This window comes from Channa argus, chromosome 7, assembly GCF_033026475.1.
Source record: "Channa argus isolate prfri chromosome 7, Channa argus male v1.0, whole genome shotgun sequence".
Taxonomy (NCBI): domain Eukaryota; kingdom Metazoa; phylum Chordata; class Actinopteri; order Anabantiformes; family Channidae; genus Channa; species Channa argus.
In genome coordinates, this window is record NC_090203.1 from 1,355,001 (window position 1) to 1,379,579 (window position 24,579).

Consider the following 24,579-nt stretch of genomic DNA (forward strand, 5'->3'; position numbering starts at 1 on the left):
CCTGAAGCTAGCCGCACACAGAAAACCTGATCATGGATGATGACGATGACCTGGATGAACTCCTGGATGAAGTTGAAAAAACGTTTTGTCGCAACGTTTCTGTCGCGTCGTCAGCTCGCGGGGACTCCATCGAAGCTGGGAAATGCCGGAAAGACAATGACGGACAGCGAAACCACAGGTAAACGAAGCTAGTTTGGCTAGCAGCTAGCTGACGTCAAAGAGTGGTGACCATGATGCGAGTGTGCAGGTTTCTTTTATTTGAGCATTTGTTTGTCGCTAACGTTGAATGAGATAAATGTTATGAGGCTTACATTACTCATACGTTCGCTAATTATCCCTAGTTTAAACCTAGTCAGGAATTCAATGTAACTTCACTTAGCCTTTAAATAGCAGCTGCATTGCTGAGAGACAGTATATAATTACAGTATTATGCGATGGGTGTAAAGCGCTAAATAAAAAAAAAGCACGAGCTTTGTTTAAATGCAATATGGCCAGAGTTTTTGTGGTTAGTTACATTAATATGGTATATTGATTAATTTACCCTTAAGTTAGGTCTTGCAGGTGGAATATAGCCGCAAGCAGCATGTTCGTAATACTGCAAATGTAAAGCTTGTACCAAGGGTTTTAGAAATACAACTGGCGTGAGAATAATTCCAACTGCACCCCATGTTATCCTCTCAAAGAACTAGACAGTAATACAGTTGCCATAAATAACAAAAGTAGTGGAATATGGCTAGAATCTATAGCCTTTAAAACTTAGATAAGTAAGATTTTATTCAGCCAATGTAAACCTCTAAGTTTGCTAAACACCTCAGACTTTATAAAAACTACCGCCAAAAACACTAATGAAATACTGCTTACTAATACCTGTTGCTAGTTCTCCCTATTTCTGCTACAATACAAAGGTACTAATTCATGTTTTTCTTGGCTCACATTTAGTACTACAAAACCAGAACAACCGATAAACAGCATCACTGAGGATATTGACGCCCTCCTGGAAGAATTATTAGAGGACGACCATGAAATCACCCTTCCACCAAAGGTAAACTTATAAACTTATGCTTGCCCTTTCTCTGAGTGCTAGAAGAAGCAAATGTGAAACAAGCAGCATACTTTTACATTTTACTCAATATTTTAAAATCAAACAGCCTGCGAATAAGTGGAACTAGAAAAAAAAAAATTTTGAAGTAGGTGAAGCTTCTCAATCATTTAGGTTTAGTTATCCAAAGATTGAATCATGTCAACTGGACATCTATCTTCTTATTTGGAAATGTTTACGCTTCAGTCTGACTGAAGAAGCTCTTGGTTTATAACACAGAAGAAAGAAGTCCAGCTGACAGGATTAAACCTTCTTGCAGACAGTCACCCTGATATTATCCTGTAGGACACCATGTTTGTATGTGGTTCTCTTTACACCATACCTAGTGTGGTATTTTCTTCCCAAACAATTCTATCTTTAGATTAGATTAATTCATTACACATGTACACGTACAAGGCAATGAAATGCAGTTTAGTGTCTAACCAGAAGTGCAATAAGCTGTGCAAAATATACAGTGTCTACAGTACGTACAAGATAGGCACTACTATGGACATAATGTACATACAGGAGTACTGCCGACATGATGTACAGGTGAACGTGTGTTATTAGATGTTAACTCTCAGGAGAAGCTATAAACACTTGTTTACAAGTCAGTATGTGAAAATTGTAAAATTAGTGCAATGGGCATAATAATTCATAACAAACAACAACAAACGGCAGTGCAGTGTATAAGCTAATGAGTGAAATTAATGAGGACTTGAAGAATTTGTGAGAGGGATACATTTCAATGTTTGTATGTGCGGGAGAGACAAAGAGGGGGGATGAGTCCAGTGATTTTATTCCGGAGGCTCCTGAAGGCAGGACATTAACCAGTTTATGGGAAGGGTGAGAGGAGTCCTTGAGAATGCTGCAAGCTTGGTGCAGGCAGGGTTTCCTCCGGACGTCCTCAGCGGCTGGAAGTGGAGTCCCTGTGATGCGTTGGGCAGTTTTCACCACCCGCTGAAATGCCTTGCGCTCAGCGGCAGAGCAATTCCCGTACCAGATTGTGATACTGGTGAGGATGCACTTTATCGCACAGGTGTTGAAGTTAACCAGGATGAGTGAAGAGAGTTGGTCGTTCTTCAGTGTCCTCAAGAACAAGAGTCTTTGTTGAGCCTTCTTTACCATGCTGGAGCTGTTGGTGGTTCAGGACAGGTCCTTCGAGATGTGGTTGCCCAGGAACTTGAAAGTGGCAACACGTTCAACGGTCATCTTGTTGATGGAGATGGGGTCATTCATGTCTCCGTTATCCCATCTGAACTCCACAAAAAGCTCCTTAGTCTTGGTGGAGTTAAGAAGCAGATTATTGTCCACACACCATGCGACTAGGTGTCGTGCCTCCTCCTTGTAGGGTTGTCTCTGATAAGGCAGATCACTGTAGTGTCATATGCAAACTTGATGTAGTTGGAGCCATTCACAGGTCTGGGACAAGAGGGGGTACAGTAATGGGCCGAGCACACACCAGTTTTGAGGGTGATGGGGGTGGACACGCTGAGGTCTACTGCTCAGAAGGTTCATTATCCAGTTGCAGATGGAGATGCTGATGCCCAGATCTCCAAGTTTAGTGGCGTGAGCACATAGTGCAGTGCTGTAGAGACAGCGTCCTCTATTCTCCTATTGCTGCGGTATGCAAATTGCTAGGGGTCCAGAGTGGGTGGCAGGCTGTCTTTCAAGTGTGCCAGGACCTCAAAGCACTTCATAACAATGACTGTGAGTGGTAGAGGGCGGAAGTCGGCCGGGGCACTTTGGGGTAGAGTGTTTTAGCAGTGGCACAATGGACGTGGATTTTAACCCTGTAGGCACAGATGCCTGGGTGAGAGACAGGTTGAGGAGGAGACACATTGGAAGAGTGGTGAGTACTTGGGTATGAGAAACAAGGAGAGGTGGTCTGACTGTCCCAGATGGGGGAGGGGGGGTCACGTTGTAACTTCCAGGTATGTTTGTGTAATCATGGTCCAAGGTTTTGTGTCCCCTTGTGTGGCAGGAAACATGCTGGTGAAATTTGGGCAGCACTGCTTTTACCGTTGAGTGAATGAAGTCACCTCTGCATTGTGTCTTTCAATCGATCATGACTGGATGCTCACTTCTCTTGGGAGTAGCTGCTTTGCCAAATCGTCTCCATTTAGAGACAATATGTCTAACTGTGGCCTGATGGAAACCTAAAGTCTTAGACCCTTTCTAGCTACATGCAAATGGACAACTGTCTTCTAAGGTCTTGTGAATAGCACAGTGACACTGTTTGTGTAGTTGAAAAAGTCGAGTGAGTTCTAAACCACAGCTTAATTGTGGTGTCAGTGATTTGACTCCAGGTTTGCTAACACCTGACTGTAGTTGACATTTAATGAAATTAGAAGACCATTTTGTTTGTTAAGGGGGTCTGTTTAATAAAGACATGAAAGATCATAATAGTTAGTTTGTATCAGCTTAAAAATATCGTGTTTGTTGAAATGTGCGACTTGTGTGAAAGTCGGATCAAATCTCTTCAGTAATTTATGCAATGAAACATGAAATTGCAAACGGCGCCTTTACTTTTTCATACGAATATCTAGTTAAGCTACATATACAAGTATTTGATGACTATTTTTGTACACAAATGATAAAAAAAATGATAAAATATAACCATTAAAGTGTTTATTTTATTTCATTATATTTTAAGAGTGCGTGTGTGTTAAGGCTTTTCTCTTGTACAACACAAGCAAATGTATTTTATTTAGTTTTCTTCTCTAGTCAACTATCCTCATTATCATGCAGCTACTTCATGTACAAGCCAGTACCAGCATTATGAAAAACAAATTATAAACAGGCACCTGTGTTTGGAAATATAATTAAATCTCAATGAATGTGGTATTAGGGGGAAATGTGCCTATTAAGGTTTAATAGGATTCAGTTGGTACAAATCGTAGTGGTTTCAGTGTTTTGACAGTGTTCTAACTTTCATTTCAGACTGAGGACTTCACAAAAGCCCCCCAGGTGCAGAGGAAGCTCTCATCTCAGTCTGGAGGGAGAAAGTAAGTCATTCATTTAATTCAAACTGAAAAATGTATCTTGCAGCTAGTACACACAGAGGGAGGAAATGCATTCAGCTATTTTAAGATGTGTTTTATCACTTTGAAGTGTCTTACAGTGTCTTCTAATGCAGACGTCTTCATAATGTGCTGTTGGGTCTTCTGCTGTTTCTATGTGTGTTTGAACATGTTCTGCATCCAGGTGCTGTCCTGTTTTTGTTGGGGGTAGCTCAGTCACAAATGGTGTTGGAACAGCCACATCGAAGAGGTGTGAAAAAATAATCTCATACTGCGAGCGTCTGTCTCATTTTTCTTTTCTATAATGATACAGGGCTGTGGTGTAGAGTATTTATCATTGACTGATTTAAACCAAGTTAATTTGATAAAACCAGCTTTATGCTAAAACATTAAATGCACTATTGATGTACTAATAAATAATTACAGCTGCCAAATATGATTTCTTGATATACGGTATTCCTTACACATCCTCTGTATTAACAGGTCCTGTGACCAGTTAAGGTGTATATCCTGTGACTTCCGGGTGCTGATGTTTGATGACTGTGAGTGGGACTCATCCTGTGATTACCTGTTCCTCAGGTGAGTCTGCACAATTGTGAGAGAAACAAATACAACTAAAAAAAAAACCAAGCCACTGGATGTTTTCTTCTGCCACAACATGGCTCTTTTTCAGGTCATGACTTTCTAAATTGTAATCACATTTTGGGCATGAGACTGGGCAGCACGGTGGTGGAGTGGTTAGCGCTGCTGCCTCACAGGTAGACGGCCCCCGGTTTAGGCCATGTTGCCTTAATGTGTTGAGTTGGCATGTTGTCCCCCTGCTTGCGGGGGTTTCATCCGGTCAAAGACATGGATCTTAGTTTAATTGGTGACAAATGGGTGTGAATAGTCGTCTATCGGTGTATGTCTCTCTGTGTCGGTCCTGAGATAAACTGGAGACCTGTCCAGGTGTGGACCCTGCCTCTCACCCAATCATGGAAATAGGCTTCAGCCCCTCTGTGACCTTGAACAGGAAAAATAAATAAAGAATATGGATGGATGGAGTCCTTAAATATAGCAATGATTGTTTCCATGTAACAGGTTGCATCATTTCAGCTAAAGACTTATTTTTACCGGTTCCTGCAGAAATAAAATTTCCAGGCTAATAATCGTTTTTGTAATTATGATGGAAAAAAAATAGAAACTCCACCTTGAGAGCAACATGCACAACATTACAGCACGTAGTTATCTTGTAGTTCATCTTCTGAAAGGGAAAGCGTTTGAGTGACAATGAGCTTTGTCAGGATTGTGTGGAGGATTTCTGAATACGTCACTAACAGACCAACACAGATATCAGCGTGAAGTGTTTGACACACTTTTTCCATTTGTTGTCATTTTCTTCCGTCTGCTGTGGAAGTGGCTTTTTTTGGACTTTTGTCATTTTGTTCTTTTTCTTTTCACAGCCCTTCTAGATCTTTCTCAGTTTGATCAGAAGGTGGCAGTACTGAGCTAGGAATCTGCTCTTGCTTGCAGCTCTTAAGTACTTTTTTCTTCCATCCAGTGAAACGCATTACCCGAAGGAAGTGTAGCATATTTGTTTCCATGCACACTTTAGAAACCACATAAAACCCCATATTAGAATCCCAATTTTGCTTTTAAAGTGAAATAAAAAGGGAATCATAAAACCTGTTATAACTCACGGTGGTAATGCCAAAAAACAAAAGGACAAACTCCTTTTGTCCACAGCCAGGTGTGCTCTTAAACATTTGTGACAAACCACATACAACCCATTTGCTCCCCTTCCAATTGGTAGAGTTTTGCATCAGCAGCCAAGTGTGACCAGAATACAAACAAGTAGAAGCATTGTTAACCCAAGATAAAACCCACAGCGTGATTGGAAGGTTTTTGCTTTGGACAAATACAAACTGATTAAACCCGTATAAACCAGTATACAACGATTAAATACTTTGACTTTGGTCATTTGCATTTTAGAGTCTTAAAATCTCCTTTTGACCTGGAACTACTCCCAATTTGACAACAAATACGCATGTTGTTGACAGGAACTGTCTTTAAAAACATACATAGTAGGCTGTAACCTTAAACCAATGCTTTTTTTAAAAATGTTATTGATTTAATTAATATTATTAGTTAATATTAATATTATTAGATAGAAGTAGTCATTAGGAGTTTAGTTGTATCCTGTTGGGGTTCAGTGTCTTGCCTGAGGAAACTCTGACACGTAGTCAGGAGAGACTGGGAATTGAACCACTAACCCTGTGGCCTGTGGACAACTGCCTTTTCACCCGAGCTATAGCTGCCACTACAGGCTACAGTCCAGTCCACAATGTAGCCCCTGAAATGGTGAAGAAATGATTCCAGAGGGGAGTTAAAGATCTCCGAGATCTCCCAGCACACCCTCACTACATGTTTGGGTTTGCCAGGTCTGTCCTGCAGTCCACCATGCCACCTGATCCAACTCACCATAAGGCGGTGATCAGTCGACAGCTCTGCTCCTTTCTCCACTCGACTGTCCACGATCCCACGGCCTCGGATTATATGACCACAAAGTCAGTCATCGATCTGAGACCTAAGCAGGTCTTTTAAGTGACCCTGTTCTCGGACATGGTGTTTGTCAAGGCCGACCTATGACTAGAGCTCGGGTTTGGGTCAGGATGTTCCTCCCACTCACTCCCCTCCCAGGTTTCTCCATTATTGCCCACAGGAGCATTGAGGTTGCCCAGCAGAACTATGGAGTACGTGGTATCTTTTCAAGGACCTCACCCAAGGCTTCCAAGAAGGCTGGATACTCTGAGCTGCTGTTAGGCTGTTAGTCAGAGCCTTCTCCTCACAGAAGGAGTAGCAATGAGATGTGTGGCTCCCGTCAAATTCAAAATGAGCTAATATTTTCATGAAATGAAAGCAGTGAGTACTCATAAAGCAGCTGCATTCAGTGATAAGCAAAAATACATGCTGAAGAAATGGCATTATACATTTATTATACGTTTAGCTGACAGCTTAAGAAAAATAAATGAAGCCACATAAAAGCCACATACTGCATGTGTGCAAATTTATTAACAGCCTATCATCACTTGAGAAATACCTGGCAACAAATAACTGTTTTAAATACAATATTTCAAATATAATGTGTAACAAAAAATATGATTTTACTGTGACTGCGTGTTACTCGTCTTTGCTCCAAGCAAAGGTGAAGATAATTAGATAAATCTAGGACTTGCTGATAATTCAGTATTAGGATTTATAACAATCAGGCTTTGATTATATCTCTGTCCACACATTTCAGCACTAAGCAGCAGCTTTTCTCCCAAGTGAGCAATTTTCCCTCAGTGTGACTTTGCTAAGTTCAGAGCACTTTGAACCACTTAGAAACACTCACAGTCTCAACTGTGTCCTTCATGTTAGTGCTATCATCTAAAAAGCTCCAGCAGTGCAGCTTTGCCTTAAAAGGTGAAAAGAATTAGAAAGAGCAGTGAAAGAAAGAGCAGAGAGACGATGTGTGTGCTGAGTGGCACAAACTCTGAATTGGACACATTATTGAAACAATCACAGTCTTGGTTGGAGAAGTACATGAATCCATAGGCTAATGACCTCAACGAAAGCTAAGTGAAGCCAGTGGTCACCAAGCCGAGGTCACGTCAATAAAACCAGGTTGGAGATGTGGGTTAGAGCTACACTTAAACACGGCGAACAAAAATCTCACCAAAAGTTGATCCTGAATGAAGCTTTAGAAGAGTTGGATTTTCAGTAAACTGTTCTGATGATAGATGTCAATATTAACATATATAGAAGTGAACAAAATCTTTGTTTTAATTTTATTTGACTGCTCTTCCAGAGCTTTTCCAGACAGCTTTCTCTGGACCCTCCCCAAACATTCCCAACACGTAGATCAGTCCATAAATGAACCATTATTTTGGGTTCGCATGCCCACGCATTTCTGCCCACCTGCTCTCAAATGACCTCTTTAAAATATTTAATAATTCATCATTATTATTATTATTATTATTATTATTATTATTATTATTATTATTATTATTATTATTATCCACAGTTCTATCTTCTAAAGTGTGTAAAGAATGACTAGTGTTTGACCTTTCTCCCTTGAAGTGGACGTTCAGCTGAGATGACTCCAACGAGAAAACCCAGACTTTCAATGAGGTGAAACAAGTGCAGAGTAACAGCTACAGGCTTAACATCATGAGTCTACAAAGATCGTGGATCATGGTTTATGGGGAGGCGGCACATCAGCCTGCCACACCAACACACTGCTGGGAAAGGTTTTATGGGCCGATGAAACACTGGTTGAGTCTTATTTATAGTTTATAATATTCACTTTAGCTCTGGGTTTGGTCTCCTCCACCACCTTTTTCGGCTGCTGAGAGATTTAAACTGAACCAGACAGGAAATATACCACAGAACCAAGAGTAAGAGGCTAAAAATGATTCACATATCTGTGTTCAGTGATATAAATGATAACACTCACGTTACTTGTAAAGCTAAAGCTGAAATATTATCTTCATTTTCATTTCGTTACTTTTGCCTTATGATAGGACCCTAGTTGTCGAAGTGTTCGGGCTGTTCGTTGGACACAATGACTTTTGAAGGTCTCAACTTAATGTTCATTATTTACATTTTCTGGACAAATCAACTCAACACTTAAAAGAGAATTAATCTGTAGATTGAGCTGCAGCTCAATTTTGAATTTAAATAAATATTTTGGACGAGTTGTATTTTGTCCAAAACAGTTATGGACATTTGTACATTGTATCTGATAAGTTTCCCTGTGTTTTATTGTCTCTTTTATCTCCACAGCACTGATATTTGTCCTCAGAGCAGATTTTTAATTCCCTCTGGTCTTAAGGGATCTGAAATAGTAAAATGAAGTAGCAGCAGCACTGAGAACTAAGATCGTATCCTCAGTGATGGTTAAACGTTTGTGAATACACCGTGTGTCTGTGCAGGAACAACATGCCGGACTGTCAGAGACTCAGAGCCAAGCTAAAGAAGATGAGAGGCTTGCGGGCGTACGCATGCCAGTGCAGCTGGTTCTCCGGTTCGGAGCCGACAGACCTCAGCGACCAGCCTCAGCTCAGATGGGTCTGTGGAAAACACCAGGACTGATGTTTACTCCGAACTGCTGCAAAGCAACTGCCAAAAAACTTCTAATCCCTCTGAGTAACAGGCAAAAACCTCTGCTACTTATCCGTCTCGCTGAATACCGACACGTCACTTCACTTAAGTTTTGAAGCATTAGAGACGTGAGGTCACATAATCTATGGGGAGCTTCCTACCCCGTCACTTATCTGACTTTCCCTGAGCACTGGCTTATATACTGATCCAATTAGGTCCAGGCCTCACTACAGTTTTCTATGTGTCAGATTCGATGATGTAATTACTATGTGTGACTTATTATTATCGTGTGACGACACACTACATGCTGGTACCCAACCAATCACAGCTTACTGTCTTTTACAACTCGCTTGATGTTTGGAAGGAGGTGCCATGGGCTGACCTGGTGTTCACTCAGATTGGTCTTTTCTTTTTAAATAGTTACAAGTATCTTACAAGTATCTTAATCATTTAGGCTCAGTTTTTAAGTTCATAACAAAACTTTAAACCTATGACATAAGGTCATGTAACCAGAACAGAACAGGGATGTGTAACTTATCAAAGAAGATATTCTGTCATATTTCTCTTTCCTGTGATAATTTTCAGCTGAACTCTCGAGGTGTCTTCTTATTGTACAATTTTCAAAGTTTGAGGATGTGAGTTTGTGAACCTCGACCTTTTGAAAAGTTTTTTCCTAAAATCCACTGATTTAGTCTGTGCAGGTAAAATCTGAAACAGAACAACGTATGTAATGACGTATTTACAGGTTGATGATTTGTTGGCATCAGTTGAACTTTTACAGAATGTCAGTTGGTTTTTCATATGTAGAAGTAATTCATCTCTAATTATAACAGTTTACACCAGCCCCATCTCATATCTGATGGTGAAATATACTCCTACATTTTATGATTTACTGTGTTATGTCAACACGTTATTTAATGGAGCTGATAACCACAGCTGATGATCACACTCGCAGGGAAGCTGCTTTTTCCTGGTGCTTTCTTCGCGAGTTGACAGTTTTCTGCCCTGTTGATACTGAGTAAGTGTTTGCATTGATCACAGTGTGATATAAACTTTCGCTCTGCTCCAAAGTCCCACTTGAGGTGAGGCTAAAGCTGCAAACACAAACCGCACAGAGAAACAGTCGCTGTGTAATTATTCAGTAAGTGATGAGTGGGAGAGAGCTGTGTTTCTCTGGCTCTGCTGAGGGTTGAAAACCTCAGAAACTTACTTACAGCTGGTGTCATAGACGTGAAGGTTCGAGGTAAATCCCTGATCCAGAGGGTTAATGAGATTATTACAGGAAGATTGACTTTCACAAAGAGGTTAGATTATGTGTATTGCTAGATCTAACGTTCGATGGATAAAGGTGGTCTTGTCTTTATTTTTTAATTATCAACCAGGCCCTCAGTGCTCTCTGACCCTCTCTCCTTCGTTAGTGCTGGTGAAAGTTTGCCTCATTAACTGCTTCATCCTGTGTCTGTGACCCTGCACTGTGCGTTGCTAAATCGATCCAGCAGCAAAACATCTGTGCACCGTGTTTTCGGTTGTCATCCGTTCACATTTGTTTCTGATGCTTCACTAAAGTGTTCACATTCTTACAGTTGACCCTCGATGACTTTTTATTCTTTTCAACTCTGTGTACAGCATGTGAGCGATCAATAAGAGAACAACAGGCAGAAGAGAATTATCTGTATTTACACCAGCTCCAGGTGCAGCTGTAGTTTAAAATGCTCTCTCTCCTTCCTCCAGCTGCTGCACTGCACTCTCCCTGTCTGTAAAAGCTGATGATATATGCACAAGGCAGAGAAATCTCCTGCTATCTCAACCCTGTCCCCTAAACATTACGTTCCTATGGAGCTTCCTGGAGCTTTCGCTACGAAGCCCAGGTTGCTTCACTTTATGCACGTTCCCAGTATGAATCACATATTGATGTTTGGATGAGATCTGGTTCCTCCAGGCTTCCAAAATAAAAGGCAGATGTTACAGTGAGTGTTAACACCCAGCATATCAATATCAGATATTAATGCCCTGAGAAGTGTTTTCCTTCACCACGTAGAAATGTTTTTAACAGTATGTAAATTATATTCTTCAAATGCAGTATTACTCTTTTATGCACCACCTACAGTGTCTAAAAGCAGTTGTTAATCTTTTTTCTGAAAAGTACTTTCTGAAGCATGTGGCAACAGTGGAAAACACACAAATTTAGTCTATTTCTGTGAATACAAACTGATAAAACCCACTTTATCGTCTCCCCCCCAGGCAGTAAAGATGGTCTACACACTGTTTGTTCTCCTGTGCTTTTAGGCACAAATGATTAGTACCTGCTGGGATCCTGTTGACGCTCGGCCGGGGAGAGTTCTGGCTCGTCTGACAGACAGTCCCACAATTATTGTAAGGGGGGGAAACACAGGCTTCCCTGCTGCGAGTGGCGAACAGCAGCAGTGGGAGGACGATGTCAGATCTGTGTGATGTGATAAAGACAGCAGTGGGAGCTGGTGTGAAACGGCTTAATAACCTGTTGAATGTGTGGTTATTTTGTTGTACACCAGGAAGCCTCATGAGCGGCTGTATTGTTTCTGCTGTGATCAAGGCACAAAGGCCTGGAAATCTGACGTTAACTCTGCTTCCCTTATTGTTAGATACACATTTTAAAATTCTGCTCCAGCACTTTGCCACAGTTCTTCTGTGGGTTGTGTCTCTGTATAATCCCAGACTGACTCTGATCATTAAACCCTTTTCTGTGACTCTGACTCACTGTTTGGGCTTGTTGGGGAAGAGTTCAAACTTGTAAACAGGGGTGTCAAGTCTCTGACGGCTTAAAAAAAGTCTCCATGCTTTTCTGTCACGATCTCATGGACACATTTTCATGAGATGATCCGGCTGCTGCTGCTGCACAGAGGCTCATGACCTTTCTTCTGTCACCACCAGCAGGTAAATCTTTTGAAATTTTTAGCTCCACTGTTCATAAGCCACATTTCAGAAATAGTCAGCTTTTCTTCCTCTTTCAGAGATGCCAGAACCCTCTGCAGCGCTGCCATGGACACCACATGTCTCTCAGTCTTCAGAGTTCAGTCAGATCCAGCTTGGAGCTTGGTTGACACTTCAGTCGGCCCCCGAGTGTCCAACCACCGATGGCATGATCTGTCAGTATTCATGGTGTAAGTGACGTGTTTCGGAGGACTGAACTCAGACACAGGTTTGAAGGAGCAGAATCAGATTTGTGTAAAATTGAGGATAAAATGCAGAGGACAGAATACAGAGCGTGACAGGAGCTGCAGTTATAAAGTACCAACTCAATGATGACCTCTCTGATTGACACAGTCTTGTTCTTTTTTCTATTTTTGCAAATTATTACAACAGAGAAAACTGTTAAAATGATGTTAGGAAAATCCTGGAATAAGGATCAGCGTCAAGTCAGGTCAAGTGGCTTTTATTGTCATTTCTACTATACACAGTGGTTCACAGTACACAGTAGAAACGAGATAACGTTCCTCCAAGAACCAAGGTGCTACAAACAACACAAGCTATGTAAAGTGCATCGAGTGCAACCAAGTGCAAACAGTGCAGACGAAAAAACAGTACAGACAGACAGTGTGGACAGACAACTAACACAGGACAGGACACAAAACCCAAGACAGTGCCGACCAGTAAACCTACTGCATACTATTTTACAGTACAGTACAGTACAGTTAAGTGTGCTAAGGGTGTAAAAAGAGCAGCATGTAAACAGTATAGTGCATAAAAATTTTAAATGTCCAGCATGTAAACAGTGTAGTGCGGTAAATGTAGAATGATAACAGTAAATAAATAATAAATAAGTGGTGGTGGAATTAGATGAGAATGTGCTGAGTTCGGTTTGTAGTGTGTTTAAGTTCCATTTCAGTTGTGTGTGTTGAGGAGCCTGATGGCTTGCGGGCAAAAACTGTTGCATAGTCTGGATGTGGTGGCCCGAATGCTTCGGAACCTCTTTCCTGATGGCAGGAGTGTGAAGAGTGTGTGTGATGGGTGTGTGGGGTCGTCCACAATGCTGTTGGCTTTGCGGATGCAGCGTGTGGTGTAAATGTGCATGATAGAGGGCAGAGAGACTCCGATGATCTTCTCAGCTGTCCTCACTATCCTCTGTAGGGTCTTGCGATCCGCGACGGTGCAGTTCCCAAACCAGGCAGTGATGCAGCTGCTCAGGATGCTCTCAATGGTCCCTCTGTAGAACATGGTCAGGATGGGGGGAGGGAGATGGGCTTTCCTCAGCCTTCTCAGGAAGTAGAGACGCTGCTGGGCCTTCTTGGTGATGGAGCTGGTGTTGACTGACCAGGTGAGGTTGTCCGCCAGATGAACACCAAGGAATTTGGTGCTCTCGACTATCTCCACTGAGGATCCATCGATGATCAGTGGAGAATGGTCGCTCTGTGCTCTCCTGAAGTCCACAACCATCTCTTTAGTTTTGTCAACGTTCAGAGACAGGTTGTTTGCTCCACACCAGGCTGTTAACCGTTGCACCTCCTCTCTGTAAACTGACTCGTCGTTCTTGCTGATCAGACCCACCACGGTCGTGTCATCGGCAAGCGTTACTGCGAGTATAGTCTGACTGTGGGATTCAAAAACCAAATTGTGAAGAAAGTAACAATGATACAAATATGAGGTTGTGGCTACATTCAGAATAAGGGCGTTAACACCTAATGAGCTATAAACATGATAGATCGCTCATGAATTGTGACTGTAGAGAGACTGCATTTACTTCAATGACTTTGTAGTGATTCTATCTTTCTTAAATATGTTTGCCACTGTAGCAGACGTGTGAGTAAAGCTGCGCTGTGCAGGACATTTTCAGGTCTTAAGCAGCACAGAATTTAAAATGAAAGTATAAAAAAGCCTGAATTAACATCACTATAAATGTTATGTTAATGTTTTTTTGTGGGAGGCTGCAGCCTGTGCAGACACATTTATAAACTGAGTGTGAGACTGGTACATGAAGCTTAGGAGTAAATTTTTACTCAAGTACTTTTTTGAGGTAATTGTACTTTCTTGGAGTGTCACCATTTTATGTTACTTACTCCACTAGAAATATCGTATTTTTTCTACACAGCTTTACTTTATGCAGGTTCTTAATAAAACCAAAAAATAACTAATAAATTCTAATGTGCTGTTACTGATGACCAGGCTGTTGGTACATATTGTGGTTAGGGTCCCCTCAACCTTTACACACTGGTACTTTTGTTTTTATAAAAACACTGATCTTTGACCCCTACTTTTTAAAATATATACATTCTTCCAAAACTATTATTTGAAAGTAACTTTTTTACATTTACGTGTACTTAGTACTTTAACTTAAGAATTTAAGGTTGTACTTCTTGTAGTACAGTACTTTTTTAGGTAATTGCATTTTTACTTGAGTACTGCATTCATGCCACCTCTGCTGGTGGATGTGAATATAAAAGCATTTTCAGTGGGAGTTTGTGGAGTCATATTCTTATTATTTATTATTGTCAGTGCTGATGTAAGATCATAATTAACTGAAGACTTTGCAAATGTCGCTTCTTCAAAATAAATTTTACTATTAGATGTTTCTGCTTCACATAAAGAATCAAATCCAAAAACTGTCAAAAGCTGATAACAATTCAGATCTTTTCCACAAATGTAAAAACTCTAAACTGTTTGTGTGTGTTATCGATTGTGGACAGATGAGCGTTGGACTGACAGATGGAGACAGAGGGTGACGGAACAGTGACTCAGTGTCTCTGCTGTCAGACAGCAGCAAGAACACAGGGACAGGTCTGCTGAGGAGAAAAACAACAGCCAGATCGAAGTTTCAGCTGTGGTCACCTGCTGCCAGGCTCCACCTGTCTGTCAGGGTCTGTGTGTTTCAGCTGTGCACTTTAGTAACACACTGGTTGCACTGATGCCAAACATTGTTCAGAGTTCACATAGTGTTTGAATTGATTTCCATTGAGGCACAAACCAGGTTCAGCTCATTTCAGTTTGCTGGGAAAATCAATGGGATTTGGACTCACAGCGCTGAAAGTGTATCACACTGGGTCAGGAAAACACATTCTCATTCGATAAATGTAAAGTTCTTTTTCTCATTATTTATCTTCAGTTACTTAAAAACAGCCTTGATTTGTTTCTTTGCTCTGTCCTCCCAGTAAACCAGATATAAAGTCAGAGGTCACATGCACAGGGAGCAGATCAATGTGAGCTTCATTAAGTCCCACAAAAACTAGGAGCTTTGGGGATATAAGTTTCATCAGCTTGCTAAAGAAAAAGCATCTGAAAATGTCTGAGAGATAAAACGTGGTTTGTTAGAGACGACTTCCCTTCGTCTTATTGGAGTTTCTGATAACTGGTGCTATGATGCAGAAAACCTTGCCTAGTCTTTGTACAAAATGTCTGAGAAATAAGCTTTAGGAAACGAGCCGCTGGGACCAACATCTGTGGCTTTAAGCAGATTTGAAATCGGGCATTGGCTCTTTCTAAATAGGAGAAATGAAAGTTGGTGGTTTTTCAGCAAACGCTGAGAAATCAGGTTTCTGACGTGGTTCTCTGCTTAAATCTGTACATGAATAAAACTGAAACATTTAAGATTTCTGCAAAAATATGGAACAAATCTGGACTAGACATCGACAAGTTCAACAGTATTTGAAATACTTTGTTTTTAAACGGGATTTCGGGTTGGATTACTTCCTTGCTGCAGTACTTGTACTTTTTTCCCCTTAAAGTACATTTTAGAGCAAGTACTTGGTACTTTGACTTCAGGTAAAGAATGTGATTCTCATACTTGTAGTGAAGTATTTTTTTCTGCAAACAGCTGGACAGTGAAAAGTTGAAAGGAACTTTATTTTCTTGGTAGTTTAATCATGACTACTGAGCTAGTTTTCAAAATGCCCAATGTTTTTACGATTATATTATATTTTATTTAATACAGGATAATTTTCGCTTATTTTACAACTTACTGATAACTGGCATTGCGTTTATATCATGTGTTCGTGTCTGTTAATTTATGAAAACTTGTTCTTATTGTCCGTAAACTAAAGCGGTTGTACATAAACGCCACTTCAACAGGTGGCGCTGTGCTTTAATATAACAGCTGACTGAACCACCAGCGAACCAACGAGCAAGAAATACCGGAAGTAAAAACTACAACAGCGCTGCAGTTCAAACGAGAAATGGAAGAAACAGAGGTTGAAGACATTTTAGATGACTGGTTCATCGATTCCTTGAAAATGTGAGGTTTTTTTTTTTAAATTCATAATTTATTCCGGTTCCGTTTTAACTTTGAAGTCAGCTAGCAGGTCGGAACTTCCTTCAGTTGGCGATGCTACTAGCTAGAATTGCAACGTGAACTCCCTTTAACAGCCTCCAGCTTGGTTTGGATTTTCATACCCACACGGTTCAAGTCCAATGTAAATGACACTGAAACACGTTTCCTGCAAATAAATGTGCATAATAAACCGCTAATGTTCTGCAAAAATGCCACGTTTTGTTCTGTCAGGTCGAATTTGTTGCAGCTCTGTGTGAAAAGCTCCGTTAGGACCGAGCGCTCAGTGGGTTTTATGCTGGTGTTAACATGAACAAGCTGCTGAATCAAGTGGACTTAAATAAAGATTACAAGCATAAACATCCAAACTGATTAATGTAGCACATGTCTAATATTACTAAAATGTTAAAGTGTTAAAAGTGAAGCAGTGAAACGCTACATTCTACCTAAATCAGCTTCACCCGTAGCTGTTTGACTGTTGTTTCTCAGGTCTTCTCTCAAATTCCTGCTGCTACATTTACAGCTCAGAAACAAAACTTGCACATTGGTTTTGCAGTAACATTGCTGTAGTATGAATAACAATGTAGCAGTGAGCCTGTCATGACTTTGGACATTTACACCTTTCTGGCTCCTTCAGGTACAAAGATCTTCACGTGTATCAGCTGGAGCATCCTACCCAGGTCATCGAGTGGACGTCAGAAAAAAGTCAGTACATTGATTTCGTTTCTCTTCATCGGTTTAGGGCCGTGACCAAAAATGTAAAAACGAGTTATGTTAATCATGCGGGGAATTGGCCATAATGTTCCCAGTCTGCTTCAGGGTCCTGGAGACATGAGAACCTGCAGCCACTAAGCAGCACTGTACAGATAGAAAGCACCAGCTTGCTCCTGCTTCTACAAAAGGATTTGTTTAACTTTATAAAAATGTTTTGTGCAGTTGAGCACTGCAACTTTAGACTAACAGCCATGACACATTCTATGAAGGCCACATGTAAAATAAAGCGTAAAATAATTTTTAAAAGTTTTTTTAAATTCAAAACCAAAATTGATAAAACATACAGTATTGAAAGTAACAAACACTAGAATAAATAGATAAATGAATAAAAAAATAGTCAGTGTAAAACTAAAGAGGGTTTTACACTGCAAAAAACTTTATTTCCTGCTCTTTGGAACAATAAAGGAAAAAACTGTTCATCAGTGTTTTTAACATGTGGTTTATGATTCAAATCTTCACACATCTGCATAAATACAAATAAGCAGCTGTTATTGTGATTCCTCATTGCTCAGGTTTTTAATCTAGTTATTACAAATCCTGTAGTGTCATAAATTCTACTGTAAAACCTGCCTTTAGTGTCCTGTCAGAGGATCTGATGAGTGAATCCATAGATTTCAGTTTCTCTGCAGCAGCTGGTTGGCATGACGACAGGTGCAGCCTCCTCATGAACCAAATATTTCAACTATTAAAACTAAAGCGAAACCTTTCACAAGGTTAAACTGTATATTCTTAAATTTGTGGCATGACACTGACGACCCACCAAGTATGAACTGAGGCACTGTACTTTGTATTTTGCAGGATTTCTGCTTTGATTATTTTCATCTTTTGCTAATTCACGCTTTGACTTCACTACATTTAAGAAGCGAGAAATGTTGTACTCAACTACATTTGTTACAGATTGTTACTTCTAATAGAAAATACGGTAAAATAATCAGACTTTGTGAAATTCAGCAGCTGATTAATATATTCATTACATTGTTCAAATCAGTTCCTTATTTTACAGCTTTAACATTAAAGTGATGAATCACCACATTGCATCAGTAATATAAAAACCCCAAAATCATATTTACTGATGTAAAATGAGACATTCTAGATTAGGAGCACTTAGAATTTTGTTACTCTTAATATTGTTCTAGTTATTGCCTTATGTGCTAAAGTAATATTTTATTGCAGCACCTTGTAACAGTATTTCTACACTGTGCTAATAATAGTACTATACTGAAATAAAGGATCTGAATAGTTTTTTCCACCAGGGGTCAAATTCCGAACATGACTTAAAGAAAGTCCTGTGATTGTATCTAAATCTCACCAAACCTTCCTTTTGTTTACTTCTATTCACCAATTCACCCTTTAGTTAGTGAACAGACCTACAGCTGAACCAGCACCTTCATGAAGGAGGTTTATTGCAGGACTGTTGTTAGACTGCATTAGTTTTAGCTTCGTGTACCTAATAAACAGACAACAAGGTAAATGTTACAGTGTGAGGTAGTGTTACATTCCTGTCACATCTATAAACTCTGCAGCATTTGTTTTTATTGATCAGTGTGTGTTGTGTTTACAGCCGTCTGCGTCGCTGGATACACTCCAGCTAAAAATGAAATTCTGGAGCTTCGACTGCCGATGAGACTCTTTGCCGAAGAAAACAAGGTAAAAAAAAAAACCAAAAACAGAACAGCCAAAAGCCAAAAATGTGCTGTTTGGATTATTATTATTATTATTATACACATCAGAGTCTGTGTACTGATGCGTTCAGGGTCTCTGTGCAGAACGGGACTTCAAAGTTGTCCATGGCGGCTTCACAGATGGGCCTGTTCGCTGCCTTACACACATCCCAGGAACGAGGTGAGTTACCTGGATAGAACCTCTTCTGTTTTTTACTTTTTCTCCCTTCGTTCCTTATGAAAACCGTAAACCCTGTCATGTGTTTCTCCGCAGAAACATTTAGCCTCAAAGCTTCTTTTAAGTCTTGTATTTTAGGGACAGCAGGTACAAAGACATAAAGGACATGAAACACTGGAAAACAAAAACAAGATGAAAAGCAAATAATTCATCTTTTATTCAGAAGCTGCAGCCTCCCCAAACAAAGTGTTTGTAGAAAAGTGTGTTAGATTATATGTTATTCATTCATTCATGTTCTTGTTTGACGTGAAGAACGTTTCATATCGTGGCTTCAGAAAGAATTCAGACACAACTTCTGCTTTCTGTTGTTAATCTAAATAAACATGAAGCAAAATAATATTGAGTCATCATCCTGACGATTTAATGTTGGAACAGGAAAATGTAATAAGTTTTGACCTGACTGGACTTTAGTGGTTGATAAAGCTGCAGATGCTTCTCACTTTACACAGGATCAGGTTTGTGTCTGTCTGACCTGCCCAAAATATTATTTTCTGACCTTTCAGTGACTTTTACACACATCCCCAGATAATTTGATTGATTTGTCCAAACAACAGGGACGACACAGATAAGCAGAGCAACAATGAGGGAGTGTTTTAAAAACAGTGTCTAATATCTGGTAGATAACGTGTGTGTGCGATCAGATCAGCGATCACAGCTTTGTTGTGGTTAAATGTGTCGTGGTTCGTTTGGCAGCACCAGAGGACAAATTAATCATAATTTGCACCTTGTGGTCTTTAACCTCCTGCTGTTGCTTTGGAAGGTGTGTGGTGACCAATGACGGGCTCAGCTCCAGCCTGCAGGTTTGGGACCTTGGAGGAGACGACAGCGGTGAGTTTTCAAACTCCCTTAATCTCCTGCGTTCAAGAGAAAATACGTCGGCCCCTTCCCAGAAAATAGAGGGATTAACTAGTACAGACCCATGAGACTTGGCCAGTTAGTCATTTAGCTTCTACACAGATGTTTAGCAGCTGGGCACCTTCTCTAACTGTGTCCTGAGAGTATTTAAGTGTGAAAAATGTAAATCAAGTGCATTTACTAGTTTACACCTTAACTAGAACCTGAAACAGCATTTGAAGCACACAGTTAAATAATGTACTTGTGAAATATTTGTGTGTATATGTGCTTATTTAAGGTACTTAGTAGTACATGGAAGTACCAGCTGGATACTTAGGTTTGTACTTTTAATTAGGATCCTTGTGATATTTTTGTTGCATTTTATTGTAGTACAAGAAATTTGCAGTGGACTTAAATCACTTGCTGATATTCAAGTACATCTTCAGCATATTGAAGTTTGCTTATTTTTCACCGTCACTAAAGCTCCTGTGTGTGAAGTGAAGCTCAACATAAAACTGAGGCACTAGTGAATTTCTTCCTCTGTAATTGAAAACACTTAAGTTTCATTCCACTTTGCAGAAAAACACATTTTCTCATTTGCCCCCAGTGGATTTGGAGCATAGAAGTTGAGTTTAATCTATTTTGCTGCTCACATGGCTGTAAAATTAAACGCAAACCAGCAGCACATGTGATTATTCTGAATAATTCTCAGAATTCAGTGTTAATTCTTTGGCAGGATTTGAAGCAGCTATTAGCTCTTGCTATTATTTAAAATAACAGGGACTTTGCATCATCAGCAGTATGTTTTTTTTTCTTCTTCTTTTTCCTCAAGATCAATTTGAAGTGTTTTTTTTACAACTTTTAGCAGAATAATGTGCAAATATTTAACATGCAGTAAATACACAAACCAAAAACAACCTTTTTCTGAATGTTTTCTAATTTTGGCTGCACGGTGATAAATAGCTTTTGGCTATAAGGCTGAATGAAAAAGTGAAAACATGATTTTAGAATTCTATCTGATGATTAAAAGAAAGATTAACAGAATCTCCCATTTACATAAATATTCAGATTCGTTAGCAGCACTTAAAGTACAACCAGGATGTTTTCCACATTTTATGTTGCACCCTTATTCCAAAATGACTCATTCATTATTTTCCTCAAAATTCTACTAACAATACCCCATAATCACATGTACATGAGTATTAATGGACTGTTTTGTCGTCCGCTGTCAGATGTGATCAGAAGAACAAGAAGCATCGAGGGGAGAAGGCGTGTTTCAGTGGGAGGCAGCAGAATCGCAGCTCAACTCTCAACACAACCACAGGTTCTTCACGGAGCTCAGAGCAGCGACGTCCTCCTGACTGATCTGAGCTCAGGACAGACTCTTTATAAACTGGGTAAGTTCAGCGTTACCATGTTCACCTCAGTGCTCAGATACAAACATGCATTGTATTTTTATTCAGTGCAGCAGCAGGAGGATATTTTAATTTGACTGGCCAGAAATGTGGCTAAATTCATAGTTTGTTAAATATGTCTAAGGTCTGAATTGCAGTGTAGATATTAAAATCTCATATCAAGGAGCTTCTCACAGCAGCAAACACAAAGTGCAAGTACTGGCTAAAATTTCTGAACTGTATAATTTAATCAAGTAGATTTTTGACAGTCTGTGCCCACATGGTACATTGCAACTTTTGGTTCCTATTATGAAATAATTCATAAAATGTTAACTTGGGTTGAAAACATTTGTCTCTAATTTGCTAATAATTTTTATTTTTTTTTAATAATGCAGAACAGAGAAGGAAATAAAAACATTGGTTATTAAAAAGGCCACACAGGCAGTTGACTGCTAAGCTGCTGAACAATGAAACACTGGTCACAGAAAACCACTGCTCTTCCCAACGATACAGATATAACTGCTGTCCAGCAGACGTGTTCATTTTAGTGGTTTTAATATTAATATTTTACCCGACTTAAACAGAAATCATAATCACGTCGTCTTTTCTCTTTGTCCCAGCAGAGACTGACTCAGCAGACCCACTGAGCTCCTTACAGTTTGTGGGGGACAGCGTTTTCCTCGTCGGCTGCTGTAATGGGAATATTTACGTGTCCGACACTCGGACGTCGGAGGCTCCTCAGTTTTCGCCACCACCGGCATCTTCAGGAAAATCTGTCCTCTGGTGGACGGACGCCTCCTCAAGTCCAGACCTGTCCAGCTGCAGGGTCATCAGGCTCTCCTCGTCTGGACAGGCGGTGGTTTCAGACCTGAGGAACCCAGGAAAAGCTGTGTGTCAGGCCCAGCTGGACAGTGAGACACGCTGCCTCAGCCTGGGTGTCCAGGTGTCCTGGGCTCCGGCGCTGGACGACTGTATCGCAGTGTCAGGTCAGTTACTACAAACATCCTGCAGACGCAGTGTTTCTGAAAGAGGGGACAGACACAGAAGTTAGAGACATAAGAAAGAAACACAAGGACATAAAGACCAAAACAACTAAAAAGTGAATTTGTAGAAATGTTAATTTAATGTTGGGCGTAAAGAATTGTTTAAATCTCAGCTTTCAGTCACCAGCTCTGAGCGAAACACTAGATCACGGACACGATAAAGTTCACAGGCTCCTAAGCCCCCGCTGCCCCCCAGGCGACAGGTCAAATGCAGAGAACGAATGTGATGGTGACATGAGCTCAATGACAGTAAAGGTTGTTGTTCCTCTCCCAGGTCTCAGTGGAGCCGTTCAGATCTACGACACGTCTCTTTGGAAGATGGAACCACAGGAAGCTCAGCTGCTTTTTGAGCATCGTGGTCATGTGGTTTCGTCACAGACTCAGAACCACCATGACGTCTTCATCACCTCCCACGTCTGGCATCCTGTTCGGCCGCGGACGCTGCTGTCTGCAGCCTCAGACGGCTCCGTCCATGTATGGGACTGGGTCGACCCAGTCAGCTGCTGAGGGGGAAAGATCCGGAACTCTGAGCTCCTGAATGTCTGTGGGTCAGAAGAATTCACTAAAATGACATTTGATTTAAACCTTTCACTGTGGATTCATCCGCCTCCATTTTAAATAACAAAACTGGAATTTAATAAACACAAATAGAAGTGACAGCTTTTCCTGGTAGCTCTGCTTATTCAAATACATTTCTTCAGAGACATTGTTTGGTTTGAAATGTAAAGAGTAAATTATTTTCTCAACACAATAACAACACACATTCAGCTGGTACAATGTTCTTTTATAGCCACAAATGGTCAAGGTGTGTAAATTAGTCAGTGCAAAAGTTTACATCTACCTTGATGAATTAAATATTAATTTCTAACAGAAGAAACATTTGTAGAAGCTGAACGTGCATTAAATTGGCATCTACCAGATCCAGTATTATTATCAACAAAGTCCCCTGATTGTCTTAATGCCTCAAAAATGCAGCTCAACAAACACTTGGAATAGTAATGGAAACAAACCAAAACAGAGATGAGCATTTCTAAACATAAATTCTGAAAATCTTTACCTTCAGTGGTCCACTTTCTCGTGGTCTTCAGTTTGAAGTCACTTTGCTTCCTGTAACGAGAACGAGACAAATTAGGAGCGGAACAAAAAAAGGCCTCAAATGGCAGCGTTTGTGCAAACTTCATACAGTTGTCGTCGAACAATTGCAAAACTTCCTTCTGAAAATACTTTAGTTTTACGTTTCAGCCCCGGTTTCTGTTCAGCACTGTAGCCAGGCTGACTAAGAGCCACAGTTCTGTTGAGACTAGTTTTCCCTTAACTCTGAGCAGCAATGACTTCATGACCTTTATGAATAAAATTGTAGCTATTAGAGAACGAATTCACCAGATCCTCCCCCCAAATATTACAGATAGATCTTCATGTTCAACAGTGCTAGAGTCATCGATAAGGCCCCACTCCCTGTTAGACTGCTTTTTACCCATAGATCTCTCTGAGCTAACTTCAATTATTACCTCATCTAAACCAACAACCTGTCTGCTAGACCCTATTCCAACTAAGCTGCTCAAGGAAGCTTTACCCTTAATAGATACATTCATATTAGATATCATAAATCTATCTTTAGAAACAGGCTATGTACCACAGGCCTATAAGGTAGCTGTAATTAAACCATTACTTAAAAAACCCTGTCTTGACCCAGGTGTTTTAGCCAATTACAGACCAATATCTAACAGCCCCTTCCCCTCCCCAGCTGTGCAGTGCCAGTTCAAGCCTGGTAGAAATTGGGGAGGGTTGTGTCAGGAAGGGCATCCGGCGTAAAAACTGTGCCAAATCAACATGCCGACAATGATGCACTGTGGCGACACCGAACTCACGGGATAAGCAGAAAGGACAAAAAAAATAAAATAAATTATTTTTTTTTAAATAATTGAAAAATTAATTGCAAAGTAATTATGCAAACATCTGTACAGGAATAAGTTGGTAAAAGTCACCAACAATCTTAGTCCCGCATCCAACAGTATTGATCACAACATTTTATTACAGAGACATGAACATGAAATTGGGATTAAAGGAACTGCATTGTTGAAATCTTTCAACTTGTTCATGTTAATGATGAATCCTCCATGGACACAAAGGCTCTGTGTTAGGACCAATACTTTACTTTATATATGTCTCCTTTAGG

At 40.3% G+C, this 24,579-nt stretch overlaps 2 protein-coding genes across 7 annotated transcripts in view; both read left to right on the plus strand.

Moving 5' to 3' along the window:
* Positions 1-11,951, plus strand: part of cfap418 (cilia and flagella associated protein 418) — an 11,998-nt gene extending 47 nt beyond the window's left edge. Inside the window, exons 1-6 of one of the 3 annotated variants that reach the window (XM_067509740.1) lie at positions 1-178; positions 940-1,042; positions 4,022-4,086; positions 4,286-4,351; positions 4,585-4,680; positions 9,057-11,951. The exon at positions 1-178 is cut by the window's left edge and continues 47 nt beyond it. In XM_067509740.1, the coding sequence (XP_067365841.1) occupies positions 33-178; positions 940-1,042; positions 4,022-4,086; positions 4,286-4,351; positions 4,585-4,680; positions 9,057-9,216 (636 nt within the window). In that variant the 5' untranslated portion in view covers positions 1-32 and the 3' untranslated portion in view covers positions 9,217-11,951. Of the gene's footprint in view, positions 179-939; positions 1,043-4,021; positions 4,087-4,285; positions 4,352-4,584; positions 4,681-8,907; positions 8,993-9,056 lie in introns of those variants that run through there. The other 2 variants (XM_067509742.1, XM_067509741.1) reach the window with 2 other exon arrangements.
* Positions 11,952-12,000: 49 nt separating this feature from the next.
* On the plus strand, positions 12,001-23,060 carry wdr73 (WD repeat domain 73). Of its 4 annotated transcripts, XM_067509737.1 has the most exons (10): positions 12,001-12,138; positions 12,216-12,365; positions 16,264-16,426; positions 17,097-17,164; positions 18,795-18,880; positions 18,987-19,075; positions 19,893-19,960; positions 21,199-21,363; positions 21,981-22,346; positions 22,678-23,060. In XM_067509737.1, the coding sequence occupies exons 3-10, from the start codon at positions 16,368-16,370 to the stop codon at positions 22,908-22,910; spliced, it is 1,134 nt and encodes a 377-aa protein (XP_067365838.1). In that variant the 5' UTR covers positions 12,001-12,138; positions 12,216-12,365; positions 16,264-16,367; the 3' UTR covers positions 22,911-23,060. The 4 variants fall into 4 exon arrangements, with proteins under 4 accessions (XP_067365838.1, XP_067365837.1, XP_067365839.1 ...); XM_067509736.1 differs by lacking the exons at positions 12,001-12,138; positions 12,216-12,365 and adding an exon at positions 14,729-15,957; XM_067509738.1 differs by lacking the exons at positions 12,001-12,138; positions 12,216-12,365 and adding an exon at positions 14,738-15,957 and having other exon boundaries at positions 21,984-22,346.
* The last annotated feature ends 1,519 nt before the right edge of the window (positions 23,061-24,579 follow it).

Excerpts from the sequence above, each read along its gene's own strand:
- wdr73 (XM_067509737.1), top strand. The coding sequence starts at position 16,368 with ATGGAAGAAACAGAGGTTGAAGACATTTTAGATGACTGGTTCATCGAT. Across the intron at positions 18,881-18,986 it reads TCTTTGCCGAAGAAAACAAG|GGTCTCTGTGCAGAACGGGA; the intron begins GTAAAAAAAAAA and ends TGATGCGTTCAG. Across the intron at positions 21,364-21,980 it reads ACAGACTCTTTATAAACTGG|CAGAGACTGACTCAGCAGAC; the intron begins GTAAGTTCAGCG and ends TCTTTGTCCCAG.